Genomic DNA, 27,320 nt, shown 5'->3' with positions numbered 1-27,320 from the left:
GAAATAATAAATGTCAATTCTATTAATAACGTTTATAAAGTATCGGCAAATATTTAAATTTGAAATATTTCAAATTTTAGAAGTAGAGATTTGTATAAACAAATTTACTAATAATAAGGCTCATTAAGTTTTAATAAAGATAAGTGCTAATAAATTATAATGGAAAGAATAGAACATTTGTGGAATTCTTTAAAATATTTAACAACATTAAATGGTGACGAGGCAAATGTGTTAAGAATGTACTTTGTGTAGGTTATATATGTATACATTAACAAAATTTACCTTCATATTTTAATTATTGAATATTTAAATAATATATGATGATGTTTTTAATAATAAATTTATGCAAATTATGATTTATAGGTTATGTTGTAAAGAACTTCTATCTAACTTACAATTACCAAAACAACATTTTGGGCCTTCAGTTATGTGTTCAGAATGTGGTTCCCTTTGGTTCAAAAATAAATCTCATATTAGAATTATTCCTGGAAAAAGTCCCTCAAAATCAGTAAAGCATATAATTAAATCTTATTCTAAAAATAATGAAATATCAAAGTTTCAAACAACATTAATGAAAAAAAGTATTAAAAATAAAATGAACAAAATTTTAATTAAATGCTTGGTTTGCTCACAAAATACAGAAATTTGTTGTAATAAATTAAATGGACCAAAATTCTGTAAACAAGAAGAAAAGAAAATCAATGTTTTATTTTCACAATATAAAAAGAAGAGGAAAGAAAATGATAAAACTGCTGGTTTAAATTTACCTAATACTAAATTATCAAATAAAAATAAAAACATAGAAATAGTATCGATACATTCAACACCTATAGCATTAAATGTAAATACCTCAAAAGGAAAAGAATTGAGTTCTATTGAAAAGGTTAGAAAAATTAATCTGACCCAATTAAAATCATTATTGAGTGTTAGAAAGGTTAAGAAATCAAAAAATAATCTCAGTAATTTTCTTCAAGAACTTTATTGACTAAGCTAAAGTTATTGTAATGTTTCATCTACAAACAATTGTGGTATGAATTGTAACAATATTTCACATTATAAATAAAATAAATAAAGACAAGCTTGGTGGCTTATTACACAACTACAAACCCACATTAGTTTCATGGTATTACAAATTATTCTTGAATTTTTGTTTTACTATTCCAATGGTATTTCCTTCTGTACAATCTAAAAAATATATTAAACTTTATAACAAAATATATTTTATTTTCATAGTAAAATAATATATCGTTTATATTTGTTTCGACCTTATATAATTATAAACTTTTATTAGAATTGAAAATTATATTCGTTCATTTTTGTGTATTATTTATCTTCATTCTTTTATTCAAAAACTTAGTTTATAAATTAATATTTATAAATAGGTACGATATTGTATTAAAATTTTAAAAGATATGCTTTGTTTGAAATAAATTTGTTTCATGTTTTAATAAGTTCATGAACCTTAAAATAAAAATAACAGCATAATGAAAGCAAAAAATATAAAATCTTTATTAGTAACTTAGTAAGCATAATTGTACATAATGAAAATTTTATATATAATATCAATTATATCTTCAGAATTATTTAATAATAAATGCATAATTACATATATTAAAAATAAAAAGTTGACTATATAATTTAAATTATATAAAATGAATATGTTCAGAGCTCAGTAAAAAATTTTACTGAGTTAGAAATTATTTTTAATCACATTTAATGAAATTACTAGGTATTTAAAACATTCTTCAGTTTATATTTGTTCGTGACAATGTAAATATTTCCATAAAACTATAGAATAAAATTAAGCTCGAACCATTGTGTTATGAAATAATTGCATCAATTATTTCAGCCACAAGCAATCGACATGACTGAGCCCTTTTATTCGCGTAAAACAATGTGAAAAAGGAAAAACTCAGGAAAAGATATAGGGTGTTGGGCTTAGCAGTCACCTGAATGCAGGCATCGAGGTAATCTTGCTCGGACATTTCCGGGCTCTTAGCAGGTGGCACTTTTCCCCGACGGCGCAACTCCTGCTTGGCGTCGTTCAAATCGAAGATCGCCACAGGATCCAGCCTTTTCTTGAGCACCAGACCCGCCAGGTACTCAATGTAGTGCTGCCTGCGGGGAAAAGTACCCTACTCTTAATGCGACTCAAGCGTCCTCGTGAGAAAATGTTTTACCTCGAGGAGGTCCTGCCGGTAATCCACTGGGTCGCGGCCATACCAATTGGCCGGCAGCTTCAGACCTGCACGCAGGACACATGTCTCGAGGTCGTCGATATTCAGGAGAGGCAACGGCTCCAGTCGCATCTTCCGCACCACGCGCACGAGGTACTCGATGTAATGACTCCTGCCGTATGATAACATCGGTCGCGTTTCGACAATATGCGTCAATTCACAGATTCATATTTTATTTAGGTTAATCTAACAGCTATTTTTGACTTCAGAAGATCTAGTTTACACATTCTCCGTTTTATGCATCAAATACCGAATCGTCGTCTATACGTATTTTATTCATTGATAAGTAGCGAAAGTCCAAAAGATGAATTTTTTACTTAAAATATTGCATGTACATATGTATATATTATAATAAATTTCAATCAATTTTAATAACTTCTTTTATTTCAAGTTTCCATTAATTAATTTTTCTATAAACATATGCTCAAAAATATTTTCTAAAATTTTTTTAAATAAAAATTACTATTTCGTCGGGAATTTCAACAAGGGTCACATTACTTTTGTTAACAAACTCCAAACTTTCTTTTTTATAATTGAAAATCAAATATTATTTTTCTGAATTAAAATCTACACACGCGCGCGCGCACACACACACACACACACATATAGAAAAAGCTTCTTTTATATGTAACAACTCACTGGTTAAGTTATAATTTTTTAAATTATTATTATATAATTAAAAAGTATTAAATTATAAGACTATTTTATTTTGCTTTTGTTATATGAAAATTCGAAATATTTAATTTTTTATATCTTATATATTAAATATATAAGATAAATAATCAGCTTTCAATAAAAATATATTCTAAGAAATAAATAATTTTGTATATGCATGATGTGTGAATATACGTAAAATTATATTTTTTATGAAACCAAGCCTTATTTGATTAAGCTTCTACATTAAATGTATAATTATTTTTAATTATTTTGCATAGTTTTAAACGATTTTTTCATTTTTCAAAATATTTTATTCTTTATATAATACTAGTTTTTATAGAAAAAATGACAGAAAAGTAATTATTTATTTTACAAATAATTATCGTCGGATAAATATAAATATCAACAGATTATCCATCGATTATTTATATACTATATCAAAAGTTATTGCTTATTACAATCAAGTTTAATAAATGCTTACCTAAATTGAAAAATTATTTGCGCGAATTTTCCAAGTGTATGTAAAAATATTTTTAAATGAAAAGTAACTAATCAGAACATTAGGAAATTATAAATACGGACACACTAAAAATAACATAATTTGAATTTTATCTAGAAAATAATTGGCATAAAACAGAGGCTATTTAATTTCAAACTCTAGATTTTGCATGCTTATTAATTAAGAATTATTATTCACTTATTGTTTTTAAAATTTTTAAACAATATGTAAGAGAAAAAAGAGTTTTTAAATGAGATTACTAAATAATAATTCATAATCAGTAAATTAAATTAAACAACGTCTTCAGTAGCCATTACCAATTATATAATATGCAGTAAATTCATAGTGGATATCTTGAACTTCAGAGCTCTAAATCTTCCATAAGTTTTTTTATAAAATACCTGCACAATCCAGCATGTCCCTCAATAACGTCGGCGTTACAGATGGTATCGACAACACCTGCAGGCGTCTCCTTCTGCAACTGCATAGCACAACGCCGCTGACCAACTGGATCGCAGCTGTCATAGTCAACACCATTGTTCTGGAGCAATTGCTGGAGCTGGACTGGCTCCTTATCACGTAGATAGAAGAGACAATTTCGGGGATGGTGAGCGTGAAGCCCTAGTTTAGCGCAATAGCTGCTCACACCACATTTGATTCCCATTACGAATCTCATGCCACAGCCACAACAAAATTCGTACTTGCACTGGCTGCACGTGAAGTGCATGCAACCTATGTTTCAATTTCAACAGATTTTTTATTAACGCACATACAAACATTAACGAATCGATTGATCAATCGATCACCTTTCATGATTTTGAGTTGCAGACAATGATTTTTTCCCACTAATTCGTACGTTCGTAACATTTTTGAAGCAAAGCTATTTAATGACTTATTAGGATAACACTGACTACTATTTTCAGAAGTTTATGATATCTTCGTACAAAAGTAAATATCGCTTAATAGCATTTCTATTGTAATTATAAATTTTACAATAATAAATAATAATTCATTTCAAGTAGAGATTCCTCAAATATATTGCATAACATTGTATTGAATTTAATAGAGTTTTAACGCCTAAAAAATTATATATCAGAATGATTTATAATAATGAACTAATTTTTTTAAATTTAAGTTTGAATATAACACATTAATATGATTGTATTATAGATATAATAATCATTGAAATTTCACAACAATTATAAATGACATCATTTATCTTAAATTTATTCACGAATATCAATTATTAATTAATACAATTTAACATAAAATACAGTATTAAAGCGAAATGTAAAATACGAAGTAAGAATAATAATAAATGTCATGAAGATATGATTATTTAGAAAATATTTTCATACACATCTACAACGATTTTGGTACAAAATCATAATATACACAATTTGAAGACTTACCTCCGCGAGATAAAGAATATTTGAATTTACATTTTGGACAATCGATTCCATTATCCGCTAAATGCTGCGCTAATCCCTTAGCCTGGTTATCTGGATCATTCTCGACCTTCCATACAGCAAATTGCTCGCAACTAATACCCTCGTGTTGTTTCTCCCACTTGATCATATATTAAATTCATTCATTATATTAAGATATATAATAACACAATATCACATATATAACTCAACACATTTAAGGTGTAATTATTCTAATTTGATATACGTACCGATTTTCGGCAAAAAGCACATGTAACTGATCCACAGTCTGGACAAATTAGTCTTATATGATTAGGTTCTGCATAAAATCCACTTGAACACTAAATTCATTTTAAGTTTTTTAATATAAATTTTTATAGTAAGATATACTATATATAAAAATATTTCTTTTTTAATAAATTTTTTACTTTTTTTAAATTAATTTATGAAAACAATTTTTTATGAAAAATTTGAAAAAAAAAACAATTATTAATTTATTTATTCTCTGAAACTCAAAAATTTTATTAAAAATTAAATTAAAAGGTATTGGCTAAGATACTGTAATTTTAATAATTATATAAATATAATCAATACTCAGTGTTTTGTGTTTAGAGTTTCGTTTTTATTTTCACCTGAATACACCACTTGAAGTTTGGGTCTTGCATGAGAGTACGATCCCTAAGTTTACGTTGGAATAACTCATGTATCGGCGGATGTAGCAATGACTTCAGCTGTATATCAAGGTTACTAAAGTACTCTAGGACTTCGTCCTCGGTCGCTTCGCCTAAATTTGGTTCCTTGCAGAATGGACAGACCGCATCGGTGATATTTCGGTCACTTATTTGAATTGTAAAATAACTTTTGGCGCAGTCATTACAGCACCGATGCACACATCTCAACATTGACATCATCTAGCAAATATGAATTCAGTTATTATTATTAAGTATTTTAAAAGCTAAATATCACTTCGTAAAGCTTTATCTGTATGACTATATATATATATGAAATTGTACAAATATTATTACCAATTATTTTAATGAATCGTTCAACTAATTGCTTACTTACGGAGCAGAAGGAATCGACCACAATCAATTTTTTTTAAGACATCATTTGCTTAACAGACTCGATAAACTCCTTGAAACATTGTATTTGCGTTTTCAAAACGTTGCACGATAATGTTTTAAATGTATGATATATTAAAGCCGCCCTTAATCGAATTATTTTTATATACATTGACATGCAACGCTTATTTACGTGAAACGCTTAATAATAATTTTTGTGGCAGGCTAAAAATGATACATTCAGCATTAATTACTTGCTTTAATTTTGTATAGCCGAATAATCTGAATGGAATATAACTTCCTCTTCTTCACCGATGTCTAGAAAAGGCCTACGTCAGCTTAGACTTACTTGATTCATGGGATATCGGCCAGTGCACAGTTCACATTCCTGTTGAAGAAAGACCAACGCAGCCTCGACGTTTGCGCACTGTTTTGCCGCATCAAGCGCGTCTGTGATGCTAAACTTAAGTCCAAGTAGACTCGTCGCTATTTCGGCTTCCCCGTAATTTGAAACTTTGCCCTCGATCAGCAATCGTCGAGCGACCCTCTGTAATGACAATCGCATGCAACGATTTTTGTTTCATTAATACAAACTTAACGATCAACATCTTAATCGCTCACAAGGAATCCAGTGCTGGACAATGTTACTACGTATTCCACAAGACCATTTATATCGCAGGTCAAAAACTTATAAAAAGTACTTTTCCTAAATCACTCTGGTAGAAGCTTAAACCCGATCAATTTTCATTATCAAATACAGCTTAAAGTTCTTTTCACGCTGACCAACTAAATATTTAAAAAAATAATAAGTTCTATTTTATAAAAATGTCGGATGGATAATATCAATAACACTTGATCGTTTTAATATTTAAAATACATGATTTCTAAAACATTTATTAAGTTTATTTTTATCTTTCTGTAATTATTATTGTTCAAATATATATTTAAAATAATAATGTGGATATCATAGATTTAAAGCATCAATGTATATTATTAATGAGGTAAACAATAAATAAAAATATGATATTAATTATTGATATAAGAATACGAATCATGCGAACAAAAAAATTATAATGAATACAAAAGAGAAAATAATGTGTACCAACGTCTAGAATTGAGCTCTTCGCATATTATGTATTAATTAATCATTAAATAAAATATTTATATCATTGTTCTTGTTTGAACGTTCAACGAAAATGATTTTTATTTTAATAACACTTATTTCATTCCTTTGTAATTTAGTGATGTTAAACGAAAATATAATTGTATATCAATGTATTGATCAATATAAATGTAATTATAAATATATTTTCTTATAAAATTATAAAGTTATAAAATATGTTATGGAACTATTAATTAAATTAAATAATAAATAAATTTTTGAAAAAATTTATGGAAAGAATATTAATGTCATCATTCAACTATGATTAAAAAATATTTTATTACTTTTTAAATTCAATTTAAATTTAAGCTTCATGGTAATCTATTTAATATCGTCAATATTTATTGCTAAATGTATCCAAATATCGATATCATTATATTGCCATTTTCTATTTATCAAAAAAAAACATTTGATACAATTTTTTTATATATATAAATTCACTTATGGGCTTAACTAAACTATTCAAATATTAAATAAACTATTTAATAATGTCTATAAATTATAATACGTTGCTTAAATTGAACTAAAATGTTTCATAATCGGAAGTTAACACTAATTTCAACATTTTAAAATAATTTTAATTTTTTTTATTAAAATCATTTTCGCAATATATTTTAATTACACACCATTACATTAATTATGTACATAAAAGATATAAATTAATATGTTAGTTGAACAAAAAATATACTCACCTTCTAACATTAATAAATATTACATTTATAATTATGAACAAAATTATTCAAATGACAAACCATTATTTAATTATTATTTACCAACACGCACGGGTAAAACTATACGGAACAGATCTTTGATTTCATTTTGTCGACACACCGTATATTTTCAAAAAGAACTTTACTTTTTTTTCACTTCATTACGTACATAACATGTTACTAGTAAATTTTTCAATTAAAAGATGCTATGGTTATTATCGCAACTGAGCTCTTTGTAGACATTGGTCTGTCAACATTTGACTTGACAGTGTCATCTAATTCTTAGTCTACTGACCTCCCGTTCACACACGAGAACAGCTTCCTTCTTTATTTTCGGTTCTTCATTTTTTTCTTCCTTTTTAACTTGTTTTCTATACACAGGCTTCTTATTGTTCTCAAATTTTTCATTATAATTATCTATAATCGAAAATTGTTTTTTCGGTTTCATATTTTTTGCTATCAATTCATTGTCGAGTTTTTTTTTATTACTACTGGAACTTTCAGCATTATTTACAACACAATTTTTAATATTTGTAATTACATCTGTTTTTTTCAAATCTTTTTCTTTCAAATATTTTCTTACTGATCTTGTTTTCATTTTTGGTAATATTTTCATTCTTCGCTTGTTTTTTGTAAGGGTTCTTTTACTTGATTCGTCATCGGAGGTTTTGTAATCCGACAGTTCGGCTTTAATACGATTTAAGGTCTTCTCTAACATTTTCTCAACGTTTAATAAGCTATTTGACCTTGTCGACTCGGTAGTAGCTTCATCTGAATCGGTATTGCAAACCTTATTTTCAATATTCTTATTAATTTCATTATTATTTTCACTTGATTCCTCAGATTCTTGACTATATTCATTTGCTTCAAATATTTCTATTATTTCTTCTTCTTCATCTGATTCCTGTACTTCTACTTCTTTTACTTCTTCTGGAAGTTCTACGCTATTAAAATCTTTTATTTTATGAAACCGTTTTAGTTTCGCCAGTTTCTCATCCACTTGATCTGATTCATCTTTTATTTCTTCCAACTCGTCTTCTAATGAATATTCTTCTCTATTTATATACTCTTCTATTCCCTCTGATTCTATATTTACTATTCTTTCAATAAATGACGCGCTATTTTCAGTTTCACTTGAGCTATCTTCTTCATATTTTTTATTATTTTTTATTTCTGATTCTATTTCGCTGTGATTGCATGATTCCATTTCTATATTATTAACTGTACATTTTACTAATTCATTAATGTTTGTCCCTCTTTTTTTGTGTAATTTTTGGGATCCTTCTCGCAATCTCGACATGTCGTGTGCTTCTATAATATCACCATTCGCTTTTTGCATTTCTAGAACACTATAGTTAGCTATATTACTTCGAATTTCGGTATTTATATTTTTATTTGAAACTGTTTCTTGCTTTCTTGCATCTTCTATTTTCATAACTTTCATTTTATTGTAGCACATTAATTTTTCACTGCAAACATGTTCTTTTTTAAATACGTCTTTTACTCTACAGGAACATTTGTTTTTTTCTTCTTTTTTTTCTTTTTTTAGTTCAATAATTTTATCATTTTCATTTGATTTTTTGAAAATTTCTTTCTTCCCAAATAAAACATGATTTTCACTTGAGATAACTGTTTGTCTCTTTTCATGATTCTTTTTTAACAAACCAGCCTCGCAAATTCTACCAGTATCTGTTGGTTTAATAATATTAACATTTAATTGCCTCTGAAAATTTATTGGAACTGCCAGAGCAGGAATTCGTTTTATATCCTTGAAGACTGGTATTTTCGAACTTAAATGTACTTCAGATTTTTTCTTATTTAATCTGTCTAGTTTATTTTCTGATCCATCACTTAATATCATCGTGAATGTCTTCTTTGAGGCTTTTGCTAAGGGTTGAAAAAATTTAACCTGATTTAAATTGATCTTTTGATTGATTTCACATTTACTATGTCCAAGAGAAAAAACTCTTGATTTAGAGTCTTTTTCTAAATTGTAATGTCGATTTGTTGGAATTTTAGTAAAGACTTTATTCTGGTTAAGTATATCTTTTTCTGGAGATAATTTAGAAATTGACTTGTTCTGTGTATTTAAAATTTTAGGAATATTTTTTGTTTTTTTCGTATAATTTTTTGGAATATTTTGAGCTTTTCTTAAATTTTTTATTGGGGATCGTCTTCCAATTACAATTTTCTTAATCGGCGATCTGGACCTACTTTTATTTATCTGTTTTTCGTATATTTTCGTATTTAATTTATTTTGTTTTAATTTTGATGTTGATTTCAAATGGTTACTAATGTTTGGTACTGTACGCACTAAAGGTTTTAATTGATAATTCTTATTCATTTCTGGACAATTCATTGTTGATGTATTTATAATTAATGGAATATTTTCATTATCTATCGTTGTTGATAATTTAGACATTTTCGTTTTCAATATATCAATCGATTGATTTTCAGATAACTTAATTTTCTCTATTTTTGAATTAATTGGTTCAAAATAAGCTTCCGATTTAAAAAGTTTGTTTATTCTTTTAGAATATTGTGGAATAGTGTAATTACATTTGTTTTTATGATCTTGACCATGTGCAATTTGATGATTTATATCTTTAATAGGTTTTGTATCAAATTCGCTTTTATTTTCTTTTTCTATAAGATTCACAGAAAAAGACCTTTTTAATGAGCTTGGTTCTGAAAAGAATTGATTATTCGGCTGTTTATTTGAATTTGTTTCATGTGTATGAATTGTTAAAAGAAAAGGCTGTTTCTTTTCTTTTTCAATTAAATCGATAATTTCGCCAGAATCATTTAGTTTATTACAATTTTTCATATCTTCTACTTCTTTATTCATGCTACTATTATTATTTTCTTTATTTGAATCTACTTGCTCTAAAGAATTTTTAATATTCATTTTAGTATTATTGTTTATACATTGATTACTTTTGAGATTTAATGTAATGACTTTAGATGAAATATATATGTTTTCATTTGATAATTGCTTTAATGGTGAGAGTATTAATACCCGATTGGTAGTTACAATTTCTTCAGATGAATTGTATGAATTCAATGTTTTACTATATGATGACATATCCTCACTAATTATTGTTCTATTGATATCTAACAACGGTTTTACCAATTTATCATTATTGCTATTTATTTCTTCAAATTTTTGTGTTTTTAAATAATCATAAAAATTATCCTCGTAAACCGTATAAAATTCATCAGATGATGATGAGTTATCATTTAAATTATCATATAAAATATATTCGAATGATTGTTTTAACTTACTATTAGAACTATTGCTACCTTCTACAGTATCATTTATTTTGTCAATTTCTGAAATTTTTAAGATATCAGAAGAAACAAATGCTATACTTTCATGTTCTTGCAAATTTTCTTTTATTACTGGTATTGAAGAGTTATTAAAACTAGATATCGCAACGATTCCCTTGCTTTTGGATACTTCATTAGATTTTATTTCCTGTTTTATCGAAGAACATGCTATAGTATTTTGTAATGCCTGATTATTTGTTTCTAGAGAAACTAATTCAATATTATCTATTAGAATATTGTGTTTTTTTTCTATTTTTAATTGGTTAGGATTTGACATTTCAACACCAGTACACTGAAAATGAGTTAATTGATGTGAATTTGAATTAGACAATATTGAAGATCCATCTTGATTTATTTTATATTCTTTGTCTTCATTTAAACTTATATTGTTACTGCTAACTTTTACGGGTTGATCATTTGGACATTGATGTTTTAAAATACAATAATTTGAAAAATAAGAAATTTCGTTATTAATCTCATTACTTAGCTCACTAGACATAACATTTTCTTCTTTTATTAATAAACTAGATTTAACAAAATTATTTTCTGATTCTTTGTATTCTAGATTTTCTGATTCAATTTGAATATTAGTTTGATTATTTTCGTTATTTTCTTTATTTTTAATAACAATTTTCGTTTCATCTGTTGATACTTGAGGATATTCAGTTATCAGAACGTCATTAAAAACAAGTAAATTTAATTTATTTTCTTTATTGTCATATTTTTCTATTTTATTTGTATCTATTTCCTCTTGTTTAATAATTAACTTCAAAATTATGTCGCTATTATTTTCATTATTAATCAAATTCTGATTTTTGGTTATAAAAGTACTTTTATTTTCTACCCCATACGACGTAAAATTATTCTCTAAATCTGTAGGAACTATAGCTGAAGGAGTTGCCATTTCTAAAATATTATTTATTTCTATATTTTCAAATGTATTAGAAACCAATTCAGTTTGAAAATGATTATATATATTATTATTATTATTATTAATATTATTAAGTGTACTTTTTCTTAATCCTTTTTGAAACAACGATTCCAAGTCTGTTATAATCTGACTAGAACCTAACGGTTGTTTCATGCATATTTCATTATTATTGATTTCGTCATTATTATTGCGAACGATTGTATTTTGTACTTTATTTTTAAAACAATTTTCTAATATTAATGGATTACCTACTGACTCCTCTAGATTCTTTGGAATCTCATGAATATTCTTCATTTCAACGTTTTCATAATCTCTAGTCAAATACTTAATTACATCTTTCGCAATTGACATATATTCATCAGCACACATCTCAGAATTTCTGAGTTTATCGTCAGATTTTGTATTTGAAAGATGATTCTTTTCGTTACTTTTCAATTTTGTAAGGCATTGATCAAATTGATTAGACTGACTGCTCTTCACAACTTCATTATATCGTGTAAATTCTTCACCAGTAAGCTTCAACAATTCTTTCTTAAGTTGTTCTGAAGCCCCTTTTAGATTTTCCATCTCATCACTATATTCAGGTGTTATATTTATTTGACATGCCAGGGCCTCATCTCGAGTGATTTTACCGGTTAAATGTAATTCATCATCGCATTTCCACTTCGCGGTCAACTCGCGTAGAGCTGATATTTGTCGTTGAAAATCTAGATGCATGTCATCATGAATAACTGTATAAATTACCTGTTTCTTTGCCTCCATTTCTAAATGATTATTAATGCTTTGATCCTGTTGTTGTGTAGTGTCGGCAACTGCGATATCGTTCATTATCGTTTCTGCTGAAAAATATATAGATTTTCAATTATTTTTTCAATATATTATGTGCTTGAGCGTAAATTTTTAATGGCGCGCTTCAACGCTTAATATACTGTTTATTTTTAATATTTTAATGATAAATTTATGAATATTCTTTATTATGATAAAATGTTAAAGGCTGTGAGAAAAATACATAAATTTATATTTTGTTTGGTATTCTTAATTCATAATCGAAAAAATATATGAATTAATTACATATTTAATATTTTTATGCTACAGAAAACTATTCTTATAAATAAAATATATAAGTTCAATTCATATGTAGATAAAGTTAAACAAATATAAAAGTTAATTTATAATGAATATAATATTTTTATTAAAAAAACCTTCAAGTGGTGCAGCCTCCTCATTTTCTATCCCTGATGGAGGTCCCCAAATTCTCATTAAAAATGGTTTCAATTGATTCTTCTGTAATTCTAGTAATGCTGCTTCTTCATTACCAAAATTATTATCGAGGGCAGTAACAACGCTATTTAAAGTAAAAATTCCTTTAGTCATTATACTTTGACACTGTAACAAACATATTTTTATTTTTACTTTTAATAAGTATCGTTATTATACAGCAATCATAATGATTATAATTATTTTTTTAATTACAATTGTACTTTAATATGTAAAAATATTAATTAAGAATTTAGAATATATAGCAGAATAATGAATAGATCAATTTTTGGGTATTATTTACATTATATGCATTTTCTGAAGAGCAAACAATTTTACAAGATTTCAATAAATTTTTTTTTAGTATAATTATATAATAATTATACTAGTTATATAGTATATATATTATTTATATATGTATTATATATATATATATATATATATATATAACTATATAGTTATATAGTATAATTGTATAGTAATAATTATAATATAAATTCAATTGTAGAAATGTGTAATAGAAAAATTATTTGTGAAGTTATTTAATATATTAAAAGTTCGGTAATCATAAGTGAGACTAACCGAAACATTTTTAAACATAAATGAAACTTCCTTTATAAAGAATTTAAACATTACAATAATAATTGTTGTATTTTTCATTTCATAATCAATAAATCAAAAAGTAAATAATTCAGTCATCAAATCTAATTTTATAGAATTATTATTAAAATAGCATTTAATATAAAAGAGAATTTACAGTGAAAGTAAATTGTAACCGAACCTTCTTCTGCCGTATCTGAATAGCGCAGGAAACGGCGGTCCATACATCACCCATAGAATTCCTGAGAGCCTCCTTGGCCTCCTGAACACTAATTGCTCCGATGTTGTCGACCTCGGCTAAATCCTTACCCCGCGACATCGTTAGCAGTTGTACAGTCTCTACAAGGTGAGACCATTCACTGCGAAGCCAGTTTAGAGGATTGCTTGGGTCATGTGCCAAAGCCACCTGGATGTCATCAGCGGAGAAGCCTCGGTGCTCGGCTTCCCGTAACATTTCCACAAGCTCGAGACCCTGGCGGGTTAGACTTTGAAGGATAGAATTTCCGCCGGTTTCAATGTAATGGGATTGACTCGGCTCCTGTAATTTTCGAGAGGAGCAACCTCGTCATCGGGTTTTCACGTTCCGAACTTCTTTGTGGTATAAGCACTTGCTCAATATTATACGATTCAAGCCTTCTATATTATCCAATTGCAAGCATATCTAATTCATGTGTGATAACAAAAATTTTGTAATAATATAATAAATGGTACGACAGCAATTTTGTTTCATGTGCAGTATTTCATGCACCACAGATTTTTTTTTAATAGCAACAAAAAATTTTAACTTCTAATTAAAGATATATATAAGTTCTCTTCCACATTGAATTTATAAACTTTGTTATATTAAGAAGAAATAAATAAATCTATTTTATGCTTGTTCTAATTTTTCTAAAAATATTCACAGTTTAATAGTTTTAACACAACTATACATTATTTCTTTTAAGACTTCTGTTTTACAATGAGATAAGTTTTAAATTTAACTTTATTTGTACTTACTCGTTATTACTTGCTTTAAGATGAAAAATATATATATAACATTGGTCATTTTTTTTTAGTGAACATGCATTAAAAGAAAACTTTAAAATTAAAAAATAAAACTATATTTTAATGAAATAAATACTATTGTAATACTTAAAACTGTCATACTTGTATAATTTTAATGCTAATATATACTTTTCATATTATATACTTTTTAGTAAAACTATTAAATAATTCAAGTTATTATATGCTTTTGACTGTACAAAATGGATATTACATTAATAAATACCTTATTTATTGTATATTATCAAGCTAAAAGCAAAAAATTTGTATTTATAGTAATAATAAAAGTATGTATGTACTATATTATTATAAATTATTCACAATTTTATAATATTTTTAGAATTTTAAAAAATATACAATTTTTAAATTGATTTTATTTATTGAAATATTTATTATTTTTCTATAAAATTGTATTTAAAAATTATAATATTTCGATATATTTGTATTTTAAAATATTATTTCTGTATATTATATATATATAAATATATATTAGATATACACTTAATTTAGAATAATAAAACTTTTTAAGTATAATCCGAATATTTTATAAGATATATTTTATTTTTTTACAATTTTAATATAAATTTAATATTCTTATAAAATATACAGTCGTGAATATGATTAACAAGATATGTGATTAATATGTGATTAATATGTGGTATATACTGAGAAAAATTGAAAATAACTTTATAAAACTTTACTATTAAAATAAGAATGATACATATAGTTAAATATGTTAAACAGGGATACAATTACACATTTCCACGTATTAAAATATTTGAATTTTATAATTTTTATAAAAAATACCAATTAGAAGAAAGAAAAGGTTATTACATATAATATATAAGATAAATAACAATATAATATAAATAAAAATTTTAACAATTTAAGATACACACCAAAGCTATTAAAAATGAAAAAGCATTATTCAGCATGAAATTCCATTAAAACTGTTTTACCTTAAAATGGGGTGGTTATGTTATTGCAAAGACCATTAAATTAAAATAAAACACCAATCATAGGTAGACTTGCGATTAAGGCAAATAAAAATTAATTATGATACGAGCGATATATTCAAAAGCTTGAATTGGAAATCCGGCCAACTGCAGACTTGTTTACCCTGGAACGATAATATTTTAAGGATGATGTAACAGAATTTATTCTTGTTCTTTCTAATACTTGAAATAAATACTGGCAGTGGTTTCCACGCTGATGACCGATGCACATCTCTGGATGGATTAAAAAACTACCATACTAAAATATATGCTCATTCCAATTCAGCAAGGTGATACACGATATCTTAAAACTACTTAAAAATACACGAAGTTAATGCTAGAAAATGAATATTCATCACCTAATCGATTCAGTTGTACTATTTTATATTTTAAATATACAACTTAAAGTAAATGGTTCATTCGAAAAATTTAAAATACATTTCGTAATTAACATGCAAAAGTGTAAAAACTAATATCCTAGTGATCAAGTATAAATTTAATAAAGTTTATCTACAATAATGTTAATATTCATCCGCGAAAAATGCGCATGCGATGCTTTAGTCTACAAAAAACGATAATTTGTAAGTCAACAGGATAATGTGCTTGTCTATCGAATTGTTTATATTAGATTTATTTATGAACACACTATTAGTTATACATTTTCAAAATGTTTCGAATCATATAACAAGGAATGAGTAATTTCGCTTTGTAAAACATTTGATTGTTATTATTAACTAACATACTTCTGAATCGTTATCGTCGTATCTTATTAAGCATTTCGACGGAGCTAAAGATCCAGCTCTTTCTTTTATAATATTGGCATCTTCGTAAGTCTGCAAAATATTTAATTTTTTAATAAAACATTTATTTGAACATGTCCATTATACTTTTCTTCTAAGATATAAAATTAGACATTTTATAAAAATTATTAGATTGAGTGATATTTAACGAATTAAATCATAAAACGTTTAACGCAAAATATATACAGTGCGTGTATATATCCGTGCGCGCTTGCATTTATGTACTCTACAATACATTTCTATAATAATAAAAAATACTTATATAATTAAATATTTAAATAATTCATCAATGGTATGATTTTAACATAATTGAATGTATAAGGATATAATTTTTCTATGCTAATTGTATAAAATATATTATTATAAAATACTTAAGGAAATATTAATATTTACATTTAAAGTATCTAATATAGAATAAAATACACAAATAATAAACTTAAATTTAGTAAATTTACATTAAATAACTTGAAATCCCTGAAAGGTATAATAAAGTTAAAACGATACAGTCAATATTTTAAATTATCACAATGACTATTAGCCTTATAGATATTTTAAACTTGTTTTATATAAATCTACATTTTATATTTTTATATATAAAATATATAACATTTAAAAAATAAATCTACAAAAAAGCATTCGCATATATAAGTTCATACGTAAACACACACACACACACACACACACACACACACATATATATATATATATATATATATATATATATAATTTAATCTAACAATTCAGTTTTCTTTCCTTTGTATAAATACATATTATAAAATTTATTAAAATAAGACAGTGCAAATTAAATATGTTCCGTAAAAAAGGCTGTATTGTAATCTTAAATAAGTATCAAAACTAGAATAATGTTCTTTTTAATCATATACAAAGATATTTAAATAATATTAATTATTTGATTGGAAATTAGTCATTATACTCACTTGTGTTGAAATGGTTTGTGGAGGCGGTGAGGTACCCGTAGAAACGGTTGTGTTCTTTACCTCTTGAATAAAATTGAAAACTTTATTTTCATTCGGTACACTTATATTTTGATTTCCTGAAACTAAATCTTGCATAAGTCCAACTTCGTTAATTTCCACAGGGGTTTCATTCATCATAATCGAAGGTTTGGACTGAAATTTATTTAATTTTAAAATCTTATTATCTTGTATAAAATTTTTTGCATCAGATATTCTTTTTGAAGTATTCTGTATTTTTAATTCATTGTCGGTGAAAACTTTTAAATCAATTTCAATATTTTTTGAATTACTTAGCTGCTGAGCATTATTTATCATCTCTAAGACTTTAGACTGTTTTTCCTGATTTTCTGAAATCAAATAATATTTGATTATGACATTTATATAATATATCGAATTATATTTTCATAAATAATTTTATTGTTTTTTAATTTTATAAATATATATAAGTTAATTATATTAAATTTATATTTTCAAATTTCATCAACACTAATTTTGTTTTAAACGAAATGCTTTTAAAGATAAATATCTGAATAGTGTAAAAACTTATAAATTCAAGATTAAATTAAAATAAATTAAAAAATTCTATATATTTTGTTGTAATAAATTTTGTTGTATTATTCATTCTTTAATAAAAACGTATAAGCTTTTAAAATTAAAGATTTGATTACAGTTTAAAAAAGAATTTAATATTAATTTTATATTAAATTTATTACAATTTAAATGGATGATACACTAAATATTTTTCTCGAAAATATGTAGATAAAATTAGTTCATTTTATAATTATTCATAACAATTATATTTGTAAATTATATTATATTATTTAGAATCTAATACATCAATATTAATTGATCGATAAAATGAATTACTAATTTATACAAAATTATGTTACAAAATTATGCAGCTCATTACAATATGCAGCTGATACCAACTTCAATTTCAATATACATTAAGAACTATAAATGATAAATTGAATATTTATTTAATTTCAAATTATTTATGGATAAAAAAACGTATAGGAAAAATTTATAAAGAAAGGTAAATGAGAGAATTTGATAAATTCAAAGAAAAAACGCCAAATTTCAAGTTTACTCTCGAATGTTTCAACTTGAATGAATAATATAATTTCAATAAATAACGTATAATATATTCATTATATTTATTAAAAAGATTTTATATTAATTATTATGTTACAAGAAGTTTTCTTATTCATTCAAGAACATACAGCTAACATTATTTTATGGAAATAATCTTTTAAAATAAATTAATATTTATCGCAATATTACAAAAAATAAAAACTTCTGCATAGATTCATATAATTTTTTATAAATTTTTTAATAGAAGTTACATTTATTTTATGTAAATAAAAATAATTCAAATAAAAAAAAATTAATTAAGATAGAGTAAAGGTATTAGAGGTCGATATATTTGATGTACACTGTTTTTAATAATTTTTTAGAAAATTATTTCAACTACACTTGAGGAGCTTAAAGTATTTAAGTACTATAATACTTTCGTGTGTACTTAAATTCCTTTTTATGTTGTAAAATACAAATAGTTTTATCGTTTTTTATAATCATGGTACATATTTTTTAATTGCTTCAAAGTAATTATCATTATAAATAATCTGTGTATTTATAATATTTATTATTTGTTATAAATTTTCGTTTAAATAATTATTTAATAAAATTTTACAACATTATTAAGTGTGATATTTTAAAGTTTACATTACTCATTGGAACAAAATAATTAAAATTGTTATCTATATTATCTATATTTTTATTAATATAGAATCAAAGCACTAAAATTAAATTACATCAATAGGATTTATACAACATAATTATTTAATTAAAATATACTAATAATAACATAAGTTGTCAATAACCTGTTGCTTAAACGAGATCTATAAAAAATTGTATATTTTTAATATCAATTTAGTTATAATTTATTTATTATATTAGAATAAAAAAATTATGAAAAATAATGTAATATAATATCTCATTGTCGCTATAACTATATTTAAAAATAAATTACAAAAATACATTTCTCTACTATTATTATAAAAATGTTTATCTAGAAAAGTATCAGGGTAATTACCAAGAGACAATCTGTAAGTGTAAAAGTGGTAGATGAAAACTATTAGTTCAATATAATTTCAATGATTTTTTTTTTTAATATTTGTCTATCTCTCACTCTGTCTCTCTCTCTCTCTCCATATATATATATATATAATGTATCATTAATATTAATTAATAACAAATTAGATGAATGAATAGATGAATGAATTGTAAAGCAAAATTATCAGGAACTTTTAAATATTAAACAATTAATTAATTTTTTTTTTATTAAAAATTTAATTTCCTTTAAATTTTCAATGTTTAATTAATTTGAAAAAATACACATCTTAGAATTATATGAATAAACTTTTTGGTACTTTTATATGAAAAAAGTGTTACAAGTTGAAAGATTTCCACGATTTTATACATGTAACAGGTATCGGTATTCGATTGATATAATATCACTAATGAAGAATTCGATTATTAAAAAGTATTTTTATTCAATAGTATATCACATTATAGTATATTACAATATTATATCACATTAAAATATATATATATATATATATATATATATATCACTAACCCCTTCTCTCTTTTATCTACAAAACAAAAATGTATGCACTTTCTGAACTTGATCTCTAAAGCTCAAAGTAGTCTCTCGAGAAAATTCATAACTATTACAGACGTAGGTCAAGCTGAATAATCTCTTACTTATAATTGATGCTCTTTATATTTGATGTTCTTTATATAATTTTAACTGGGATTTTCCTAAGAGAAACTATAATTTCCGACCAATATCAAACTGTGTTGTATAAAATCTAAATTCTAATCGAAAAAACTGGGCAGCCTTGCTGCATCAGACAGTAGTAAAGAGACAAATATTTCATAATAAATACAATAAATTATAAGTTTAAAACTTGCTTCCGATTGAAATGTAAGGTATTCTAATTAGAGACTTGGGTCAATTATTCCTTATGAATGAAGTCTTATATATTTAAGTATATTTCAAAAGATGACTATCAACTTTTCTACCGTTGCTCAAACCAATGATGATATTCATTTGTGCAACATTTACTCTCTTCTTTCTGCTGATCAATTTAATATTTATATTATAAAGAAACCTTTTCCTTCTTGTAATCATATATATATATATATATATATATATATATATATATATATATATATATATCTAGTAATGACAGTATCAACAAGTGTATTTTTAATATTATAAATAATGAATATAGATTAAAATGAATGAAATGAGTATATATATATATATATATATATATATAGTTGTATTGTAGAAAGCTTGCGAGTAAATTTGTATTTATGTAATTGTATTCTAAATATAGATTCACCGTATTTTAATTTTATTATTTATTGTTCACATATACGACATTCACATATAAAAATTTACTATTAAAATTTAATTTGAAAATACATAAATTGTTTAAACACATTAAAATCTTAAGTTTAAAACAATATTTGAGTAATATTTTATATCTGCGTAGTTTTACATTTTCCTTAAAAATACATTTTTATTTTATAATACTGTTTTAATTACATATTATATATCAATAGTATTTATATTTTATAATAATATCTACAATTTAAAAAAAGAATTTAATAATATTTACTGTCAAATTACAATTATTCAAATAAATATATTAAAAATAATTTTAATATAACCAAAATAGCTTATTTCATTGTGTAATAAATAAATTTGCAAATTCAATAATAATAATAAAAATAAAATCTTGAACCATATATATACTTTCATATTAGTGTTCGCAGAGAATGCTTAAGAAAATACTTTATTTTATTAACAATTTTTTCATCTTATACCTTTACTCTACCTCTAACTTTAACTTAATTATTAAAAATAAAAATAAAAAATTCTATTATCCTTCTTTCATTGAAATACAAATTACTTTAATAAGGCAGCTCATAATCTACAAAATTTTATGCCCGCTATGTAGTTAATTGTAACACATAATGAGCAAAAAATTTTGTTTGTCGCTCTCTCTTTCTCTCTCTCTCTCTCTCTCATTCGCAACTATTTAGATCATTTAGTAAACTTGGTCCCAAATGAGAAGGTGATATTTCGCCTAGTTCTACCTTGAGTCTTATGACCCCTAGTTTCACCATTGGCACCGATTTGTAAGCTAACAAGACTGTTCAGTGATTCGTTTTCTTTCTGGTCTTCTGGGGGTGGTGGTAGTTCACTGCTCTTAGTTTTACAGCACACCGCGCAAATTTTGTCCTGTGGATCATTGAGAAAGGTACAATGCTCGCATGGCCACTCATCCTTTATCACCTATTTAGCATTTACAGAGATAATTTTTTATTAATTGCATGTGCTTACTTAGTTGTTGATGAATTTTTTAAGATAAATTTTAAGGATCAATCGAATATAACAATATAAAAGTTTATACAAAGTATATTTTTTCATGTAAAAATTCCTTTTTGTAATTGCAGTATGCTTTTTTACGATTAGTTTAATTCAAAATCTTAAAAGTTTTCTTTTATTACAAAATACTTTAAAATAATATTTAATAATTTTTTTAAATTTGACCTTCTATTTGTTTGCTTTTATGAAAAATAAATATTTCTATAAAGTACAGATGATGTATTTTCAAAAAAAAATAAAGACAAATGAACGTTTAATTGATATATTGATAGATAATTTGCAACCTAACATTCTCATTAAGCAATATTCAAGTTTTGAGTTAAGTTAGATCTGAAAGGCAAATTAAATAAATACTTCTTGTGAACATATTCTGAACGTGTATAATAAATTTACGAATTACCTTCAAAATGAGATTGGTATTCTCATCGATCAATTTTTGCTCGTTCATCAATGATATTTGCCGCTCTCCTTGGATTATCAACCGTCTGTCGGGCGTCGATGAACGTGAAAAATTATCAGCTATCTTAGACCATATCTCCTGTGTTGGGGACAATCGTGACGATTTATCTACAATCCGAGGCGTGTCCAGTGTTAGAGATACAGGAACTCGTCGAGAACTCGGTGATAGTGACGATGTGTCTTGCTTTTCATACTTATCACTAGCTTGGCATCTGCATACAAAGTTTGATATGCCGATAGGATTATAATAACCTTCATAAGTAAACTCACATTTACATATTATCGTTTAAAAATTTTATTATAATAAAGTCTATAAATGTTAATAAATTAAAAAACTATAACGATTCGTTTTTATTAAACTATTTTGATCTAATTCAATTATTATTAATTTAGTTAATACTTGAAAATTATTTTTAATAACTACTAAATTTTATTTAAATTTTTTACTTATAACTTGAAATAAACTAACATTATCTTATAACAGTAGTATTGAAGAATCTACTATTTAAAATAAACGATTAATTCAATTAATTCTTAAACTATTGCAATACCTGATACTTACTATTATTCTGCAAAGATCATAATGCAACGAAGGCGTATGCATCATAAAGTTTTTCAACCGTGCAAAATAAGCAATTAATCTATTCTAATAGGTTGATATATACACTATAGAACATTGTATTATAATTTTATTATTCTATATTATAATACCATAATATATTATATTCTACAAGTAAATATAGTATTATTTGCAATCTTCATCATTTTATCAGCATTTTTAATAAATATTTATAAATCTTTCAAAATAATAAAAATATATTTAAAGAAAAGTAATTACGATTGAGCTTCATAAAGCTTCATGATTTAAGATAGGATAAAGAAAGATCTGTTTTATCAAATCAAATTTATAAAAATGAATAAACCTTAATTATGCTAGTTGTTACTAGTTAAATATTGATTAAAAAAATAGATTGAATAAACCATTTCTATAATAATATATTAAAACATAATTAACGCATAATAGACAAAAAATACAGAATTTCACCAAATAATAAATAAAACATTAACATATGAAATAGATCGTTTTTATCTGAGAAGCTTGCCTTACCTCGGAATTCCGGTACGTTGATTAATCCCGTTGGAGTCCTCATAAGATGAGAATCTATCAGCACTGTTAAAACCACACTTCCGCTTATCGTTTCTCAGTTCGATCTTTTCAAGATCGGGATCTCTTAATGCTCGAGACGCCGACCTCGGCAGTGATCCACGTCGATCGTGTAGCTTTCTGTCTACGTAGTCATCTGATGAACTCATTACCTTAAGCCTCCGATTATTATTATTCAACTCCTGTTGCTGCTGGCGATAGCTGTGATGTCCGTTAGTAGAGTCGTCGGTGCTCTGTCCACTGCGTCCATGAAGACTATCGATTCGGTGAAATCGAGGACTTTGATCTTCATCGCAGGCGCGACGAGAAGAGCTCAACGAGCGCTTGTCGTCTTCAATCACGGAATTTCGGGAGCCGTGATTGCCATTCACTGAAAAATGATTTGCGATCCACTGTTCCTCCATACTGCTTATCCTATCCTCTGAACGCCAACTAAGAATTCCATTCAAGACATTGTTCAAATACGTTCGAATAATTTATAGATAATCAATTTACAATTTATATGTGAACATAAAAGCTAATGCTTGAATTATTGTGCATTGATATAAATATTCAGTCTCTTATTTAAATATAGAATAAGTCGAATCTTAACGAAAATGAAACCATACATTACCTTATATAAGAAAATTAATCCGTATATACGTAAAAAAATAGTTCTGTAAAAAAAAAAAGAAAAAAGTAATAAGCCTCACTTTCGTCTACTTCTGATAAGTTCATCTTGATGGTAAGCTCTGGACCTAGAGCCTTTTACACTGCTCACACTATTTCTCCTGCTAATGTGCTGCCGCGAGCTTCTGGACATCCTGTCGTCAAAATCCGATTCGTCTGAATTTTCAGAAGAGGCATCTGACGGCGAATTTGGAGAACGGCGCCTTCTCGAAAGTGTCGAGGCTGTGGATTTACGGGATTTAAGACTTGGCGAGGGCGATGATACTTTAGAGCGCCTCCCGGATTTGAGACTACGTGCCGGGCTGTGACAACGGGAACTTGAGTATGGAATTGGCAAGAGTTGTGAACCTGGCAGTCTGTATCCCATGGGGTGATTCGACCACATAGGCACTTGACTCAAATTCAGGTTTGAACCCCCCATCAATGGATTATGCCCGTCCCAAGTATTCGATGGAGGATACCACATCATCTGGTTTCCAATCTGAGCTACTGATTGTGTCTACCAATAAAGAAATAATATTGCATTAGTCACATTAGAAAATTGTAACATGCTTTTCCACAGATTTGTAACTATATTATACGATTTTGTGACTATGATAGACTCCTCAAGAATGCTTTGCGTCGTTTTACTTCTAAAAACTTCAAATTTCATAAAATATTAACGAACTTTAAATATGCAAATTTATAAAAGAGTAAATTAAATTATATAAAACATATAATGTTTAGAAATATTTCTCCACAAAAAATTAACGTGTTTTTAAGTAAGACCATTTAATCTATTTTGCCTTTATAATGATAAAGACAAAAGTAATACGAAATGAGAAAAGTTAATTTCTAAAGGAAATATATATCAAACGTTACTGATTATAAGATTTATTTGCTATGTTAATCGTATTGTAAATTTAGACTTCAAATTTATGCGTCTTGCATAATAGATGAAACATACAGATTTAATTGATTTAATCTATTATGGACATATACTCGTAGATCAAAATTATGCACCTGTTGCAATCCGGCATTCCAAATATTAGATGTGCTCAAGTCGCAAACACTCGCCGATTGCATCATGGCTCGTCCGAGCTGTGGTGATGACGCTTGCCGTGAGCCACTCATGCTCATTGGCCTAGGACTGAAGCTTTCTCGATTCATATTCAAATCTATGGGTAATTGTCTGCGCCGATTCGCATCCTGAACTCGCATAGCTTCCTGGTATCTTCGGTACCTCTCCTTTTATTTTGCCAATTTCATGCAAAATAAGATAATGTGTAAGGTTTGCATAAATACATTGTCCAATGCAATATATTTATATTTTAAACAATAAAAATTATAGGCTGATAAGTAATTAGAATAACTTATATAGTGATTCAACCTCGCAGTTTAACAAAACATAATTGTATTGCAGTTATTTTATATAAATATATATTTCTGCAACGCTAAAGTAACAAACTTTCATTAATTCAAATATAATATGTAGTTTGGATTTTAAGAAAAAATACATAAATATGTTAAATAATTAAATATCCGAACGAAAAGTAAACATATAAAAATTTTAAAAAATTGAAAAAATGGAAAATGTGTCAAAAAAATACAAGAATTTTTTTCTTTTGATATTTACTATGTAAGTAAAAATAATTTTAATTGATAATAATAAAAGCATTTATTTTCATTTTAATAATCTATTGCATTTACTGATTTAGTATTATAACTTTTAAAAACATTTGTACATAACGCAAGAAATAAGGGAATGACAAAAAAATCCATTGACATCTATTATTAATAAAATACAATTTTATGATTAAAACTTAGCATGCACCGACAATTTTTCAAGCTTAAGCTGTATGGATTTCCTTATCTAAAAATTACTATTGCTTGTATTCTCAATCAACAGAATTGGGATACTAAGCAAGCTTATGTGTAAATAATGTGTAAATAACAGGTAAATAATTAAATAATGAATGAAAGCAATAATGAAAACATGCCTGTAAGGTAGACATCTTATCGGTTGGAGTTACAGCACTTTCCTGTACAGGTACCCCGTCTAGAGAATGTGACGGCAGTGCTGGCAATGGTCTCAAAAGCATTGATGACGAACCAACTATACCACGACGTAAAGTTGATGACTTATTGACATCGAAAGCTGGAAAACCAGTGGACCCTTGCTTTGACAGAGATGCTCCTACAAACGAAAAACTGTTTATTTATTATTACCGAACAGCTGCTTTCTCTCTCTCTCTCTCTCTCTCTCTCTCTATATATATATATATATATATATATAGCGCTTTCTCTTTCCATATCACTTTCTCTTCCTCTCTCTCTCTTGCTCTTTCTTTTTACCCCATAAATGACGATCGTCGAGAAACTCAATTTCCTGATGTATCATTCCGAAGTGATCAATTATTTTAAAAGGAACAATACAATATTAGGCTATATCAGTAATAAGATAGTTGTATTATCAGACTTGCCAATTAAGATGAAATAGTAGAATCGTGTAAGTCTTAAGATGACAATTTAAACACTATGGAAGTACTAAAATACTAAATAAATTTAATTTACGAATAAATTTTGCATAATCATTTAGCTTTATTGGATATATTTTTTTTGATTAATTTAAAAAGATACAGATACGAGAAGAGAAGAGGATTAATACAACTTTTAATTATTCAAATAAAATTATAACTATATCAAAACATATGTATATTCTAAATTACCATTTACAATCAATGTTAAATATATTCTGTCAATATTTTCAAATTTTTTTATTAGTTTATTATAAAAATGATTATAAAATTGTTTATAATTATTTTATTTATTATATATTATTATTATATTTTATTTATTATATAATTATTATATATTATATATATATATATATATA

General features: G+C 25.9%; 2 protein-coding genes across 2 annotated transcripts; one reads left to right on the top strand and one right to left on the bottom strand.

The window, feature by feature from the left end:
- The first annotated feature begins 143 nt into the window (after positions 1-143).
- LOC105364728 (uncharacterized) lies at positions 144-1,101 on the top strand. Its single transcript, XM_011502740.1, has 2 exons — positions 144-248; positions 364-1,101. The coding sequence occupies exons 1-2, from the start codon at positions 160-162 to the stop codon at positions 983-985; spliced, it is 711 nt and encodes a 236-aa protein (XP_011501042.1). The 5' UTR covers positions 144-159; the 3' UTR covers positions 986-1,101.
- LOC105364850 (E3 ubiquitin-protein ligase RNF31-like) lies at positions 1,093-26,825 on the bottom strand. Its single transcript, XM_011502879.1, has 20 exons — positions 26,780-26,825; positions 26,425-26,621; positions 25,448-25,672; positions 24,469-24,944; positions 23,720-24,208; positions 22,553-22,823; positions 21,861-22,059; positions 17,975-18,031; positions 17,646-17,707; positions 16,651-16,740; positions 14,053-14,409; positions 13,217-13,400; positions 12,759-12,853; positions 6,231-6,428; positions 5,453-5,731; positions 5,072-5,161; positions 4,806-4,962; positions 3,795-4,125; positions 1,950-2,118; positions 1,093-1,185 (listed from the first exon to the last, which is right to left on the bottom strand). The coding sequence occupies exons 1-20, from the start codon at positions 26,823-26,825 to the stop codon at positions 1,156-1,158; spliced, it is 4,002 nt and encodes a 1,333-aa protein (XP_011501181.1). The 3' UTR covers positions 1,093-1,155.
- Positions 26,826-27,320: the final 495 nt, after the last annotated feature.

The sequence above is a fragment of the Ceratosolen solmsi genome, unplaced genomic scaffold (genome assembly GCF_000503995.2).
Source record: "Ceratosolen solmsi marchali unplaced genomic scaffold, CerSol_1.0 scaffold15, whole genome shotgun sequence".
NCBI classification, from domain to species: Eukaryota; Metazoa; Arthropoda; class Insecta; order Hymenoptera; family Agaonidae; genus Ceratosolen; species Ceratosolen solmsi.
This window is presented reverse-complemented; position numbering and strand designations above follow the sequence as displayed.

Coding starts and splice junctions, on each gene's coding strand:
- LOC105364728 (XM_011502740.1), top strand. CDS start 160: ATGGAAAGAATAGAACATTTGTGGAATTCTTTAAAATATTTAACAACA. Junction 249..363: donor GTGTTAAGAATGTACTTTGT/GTAGGTTATATA, acceptor TATGATTTATAG/GTTATGTTGTAAAGAACTTC.
- LOC105364850 (XM_011502879.1), bottom strand. CDS start 26,825: ATGATACATCAGGAAATTGAGTTTCTCGACGATCGTCATTTATGGG. Junction 24,945..25,447: donor GGAATGCCGGATTGCAACAG/GTGCATAATTTT, acceptor CTTTATTGGTAG/ACACAATCAGTAGCTCAGAT. Junction 17,708..17,974: donor AAATAATGCTCAGCAGCTAA/GTAATTCAAAAA, acceptor ATTTTATTCAAG/AGGTAAAGAACACAACCGTT.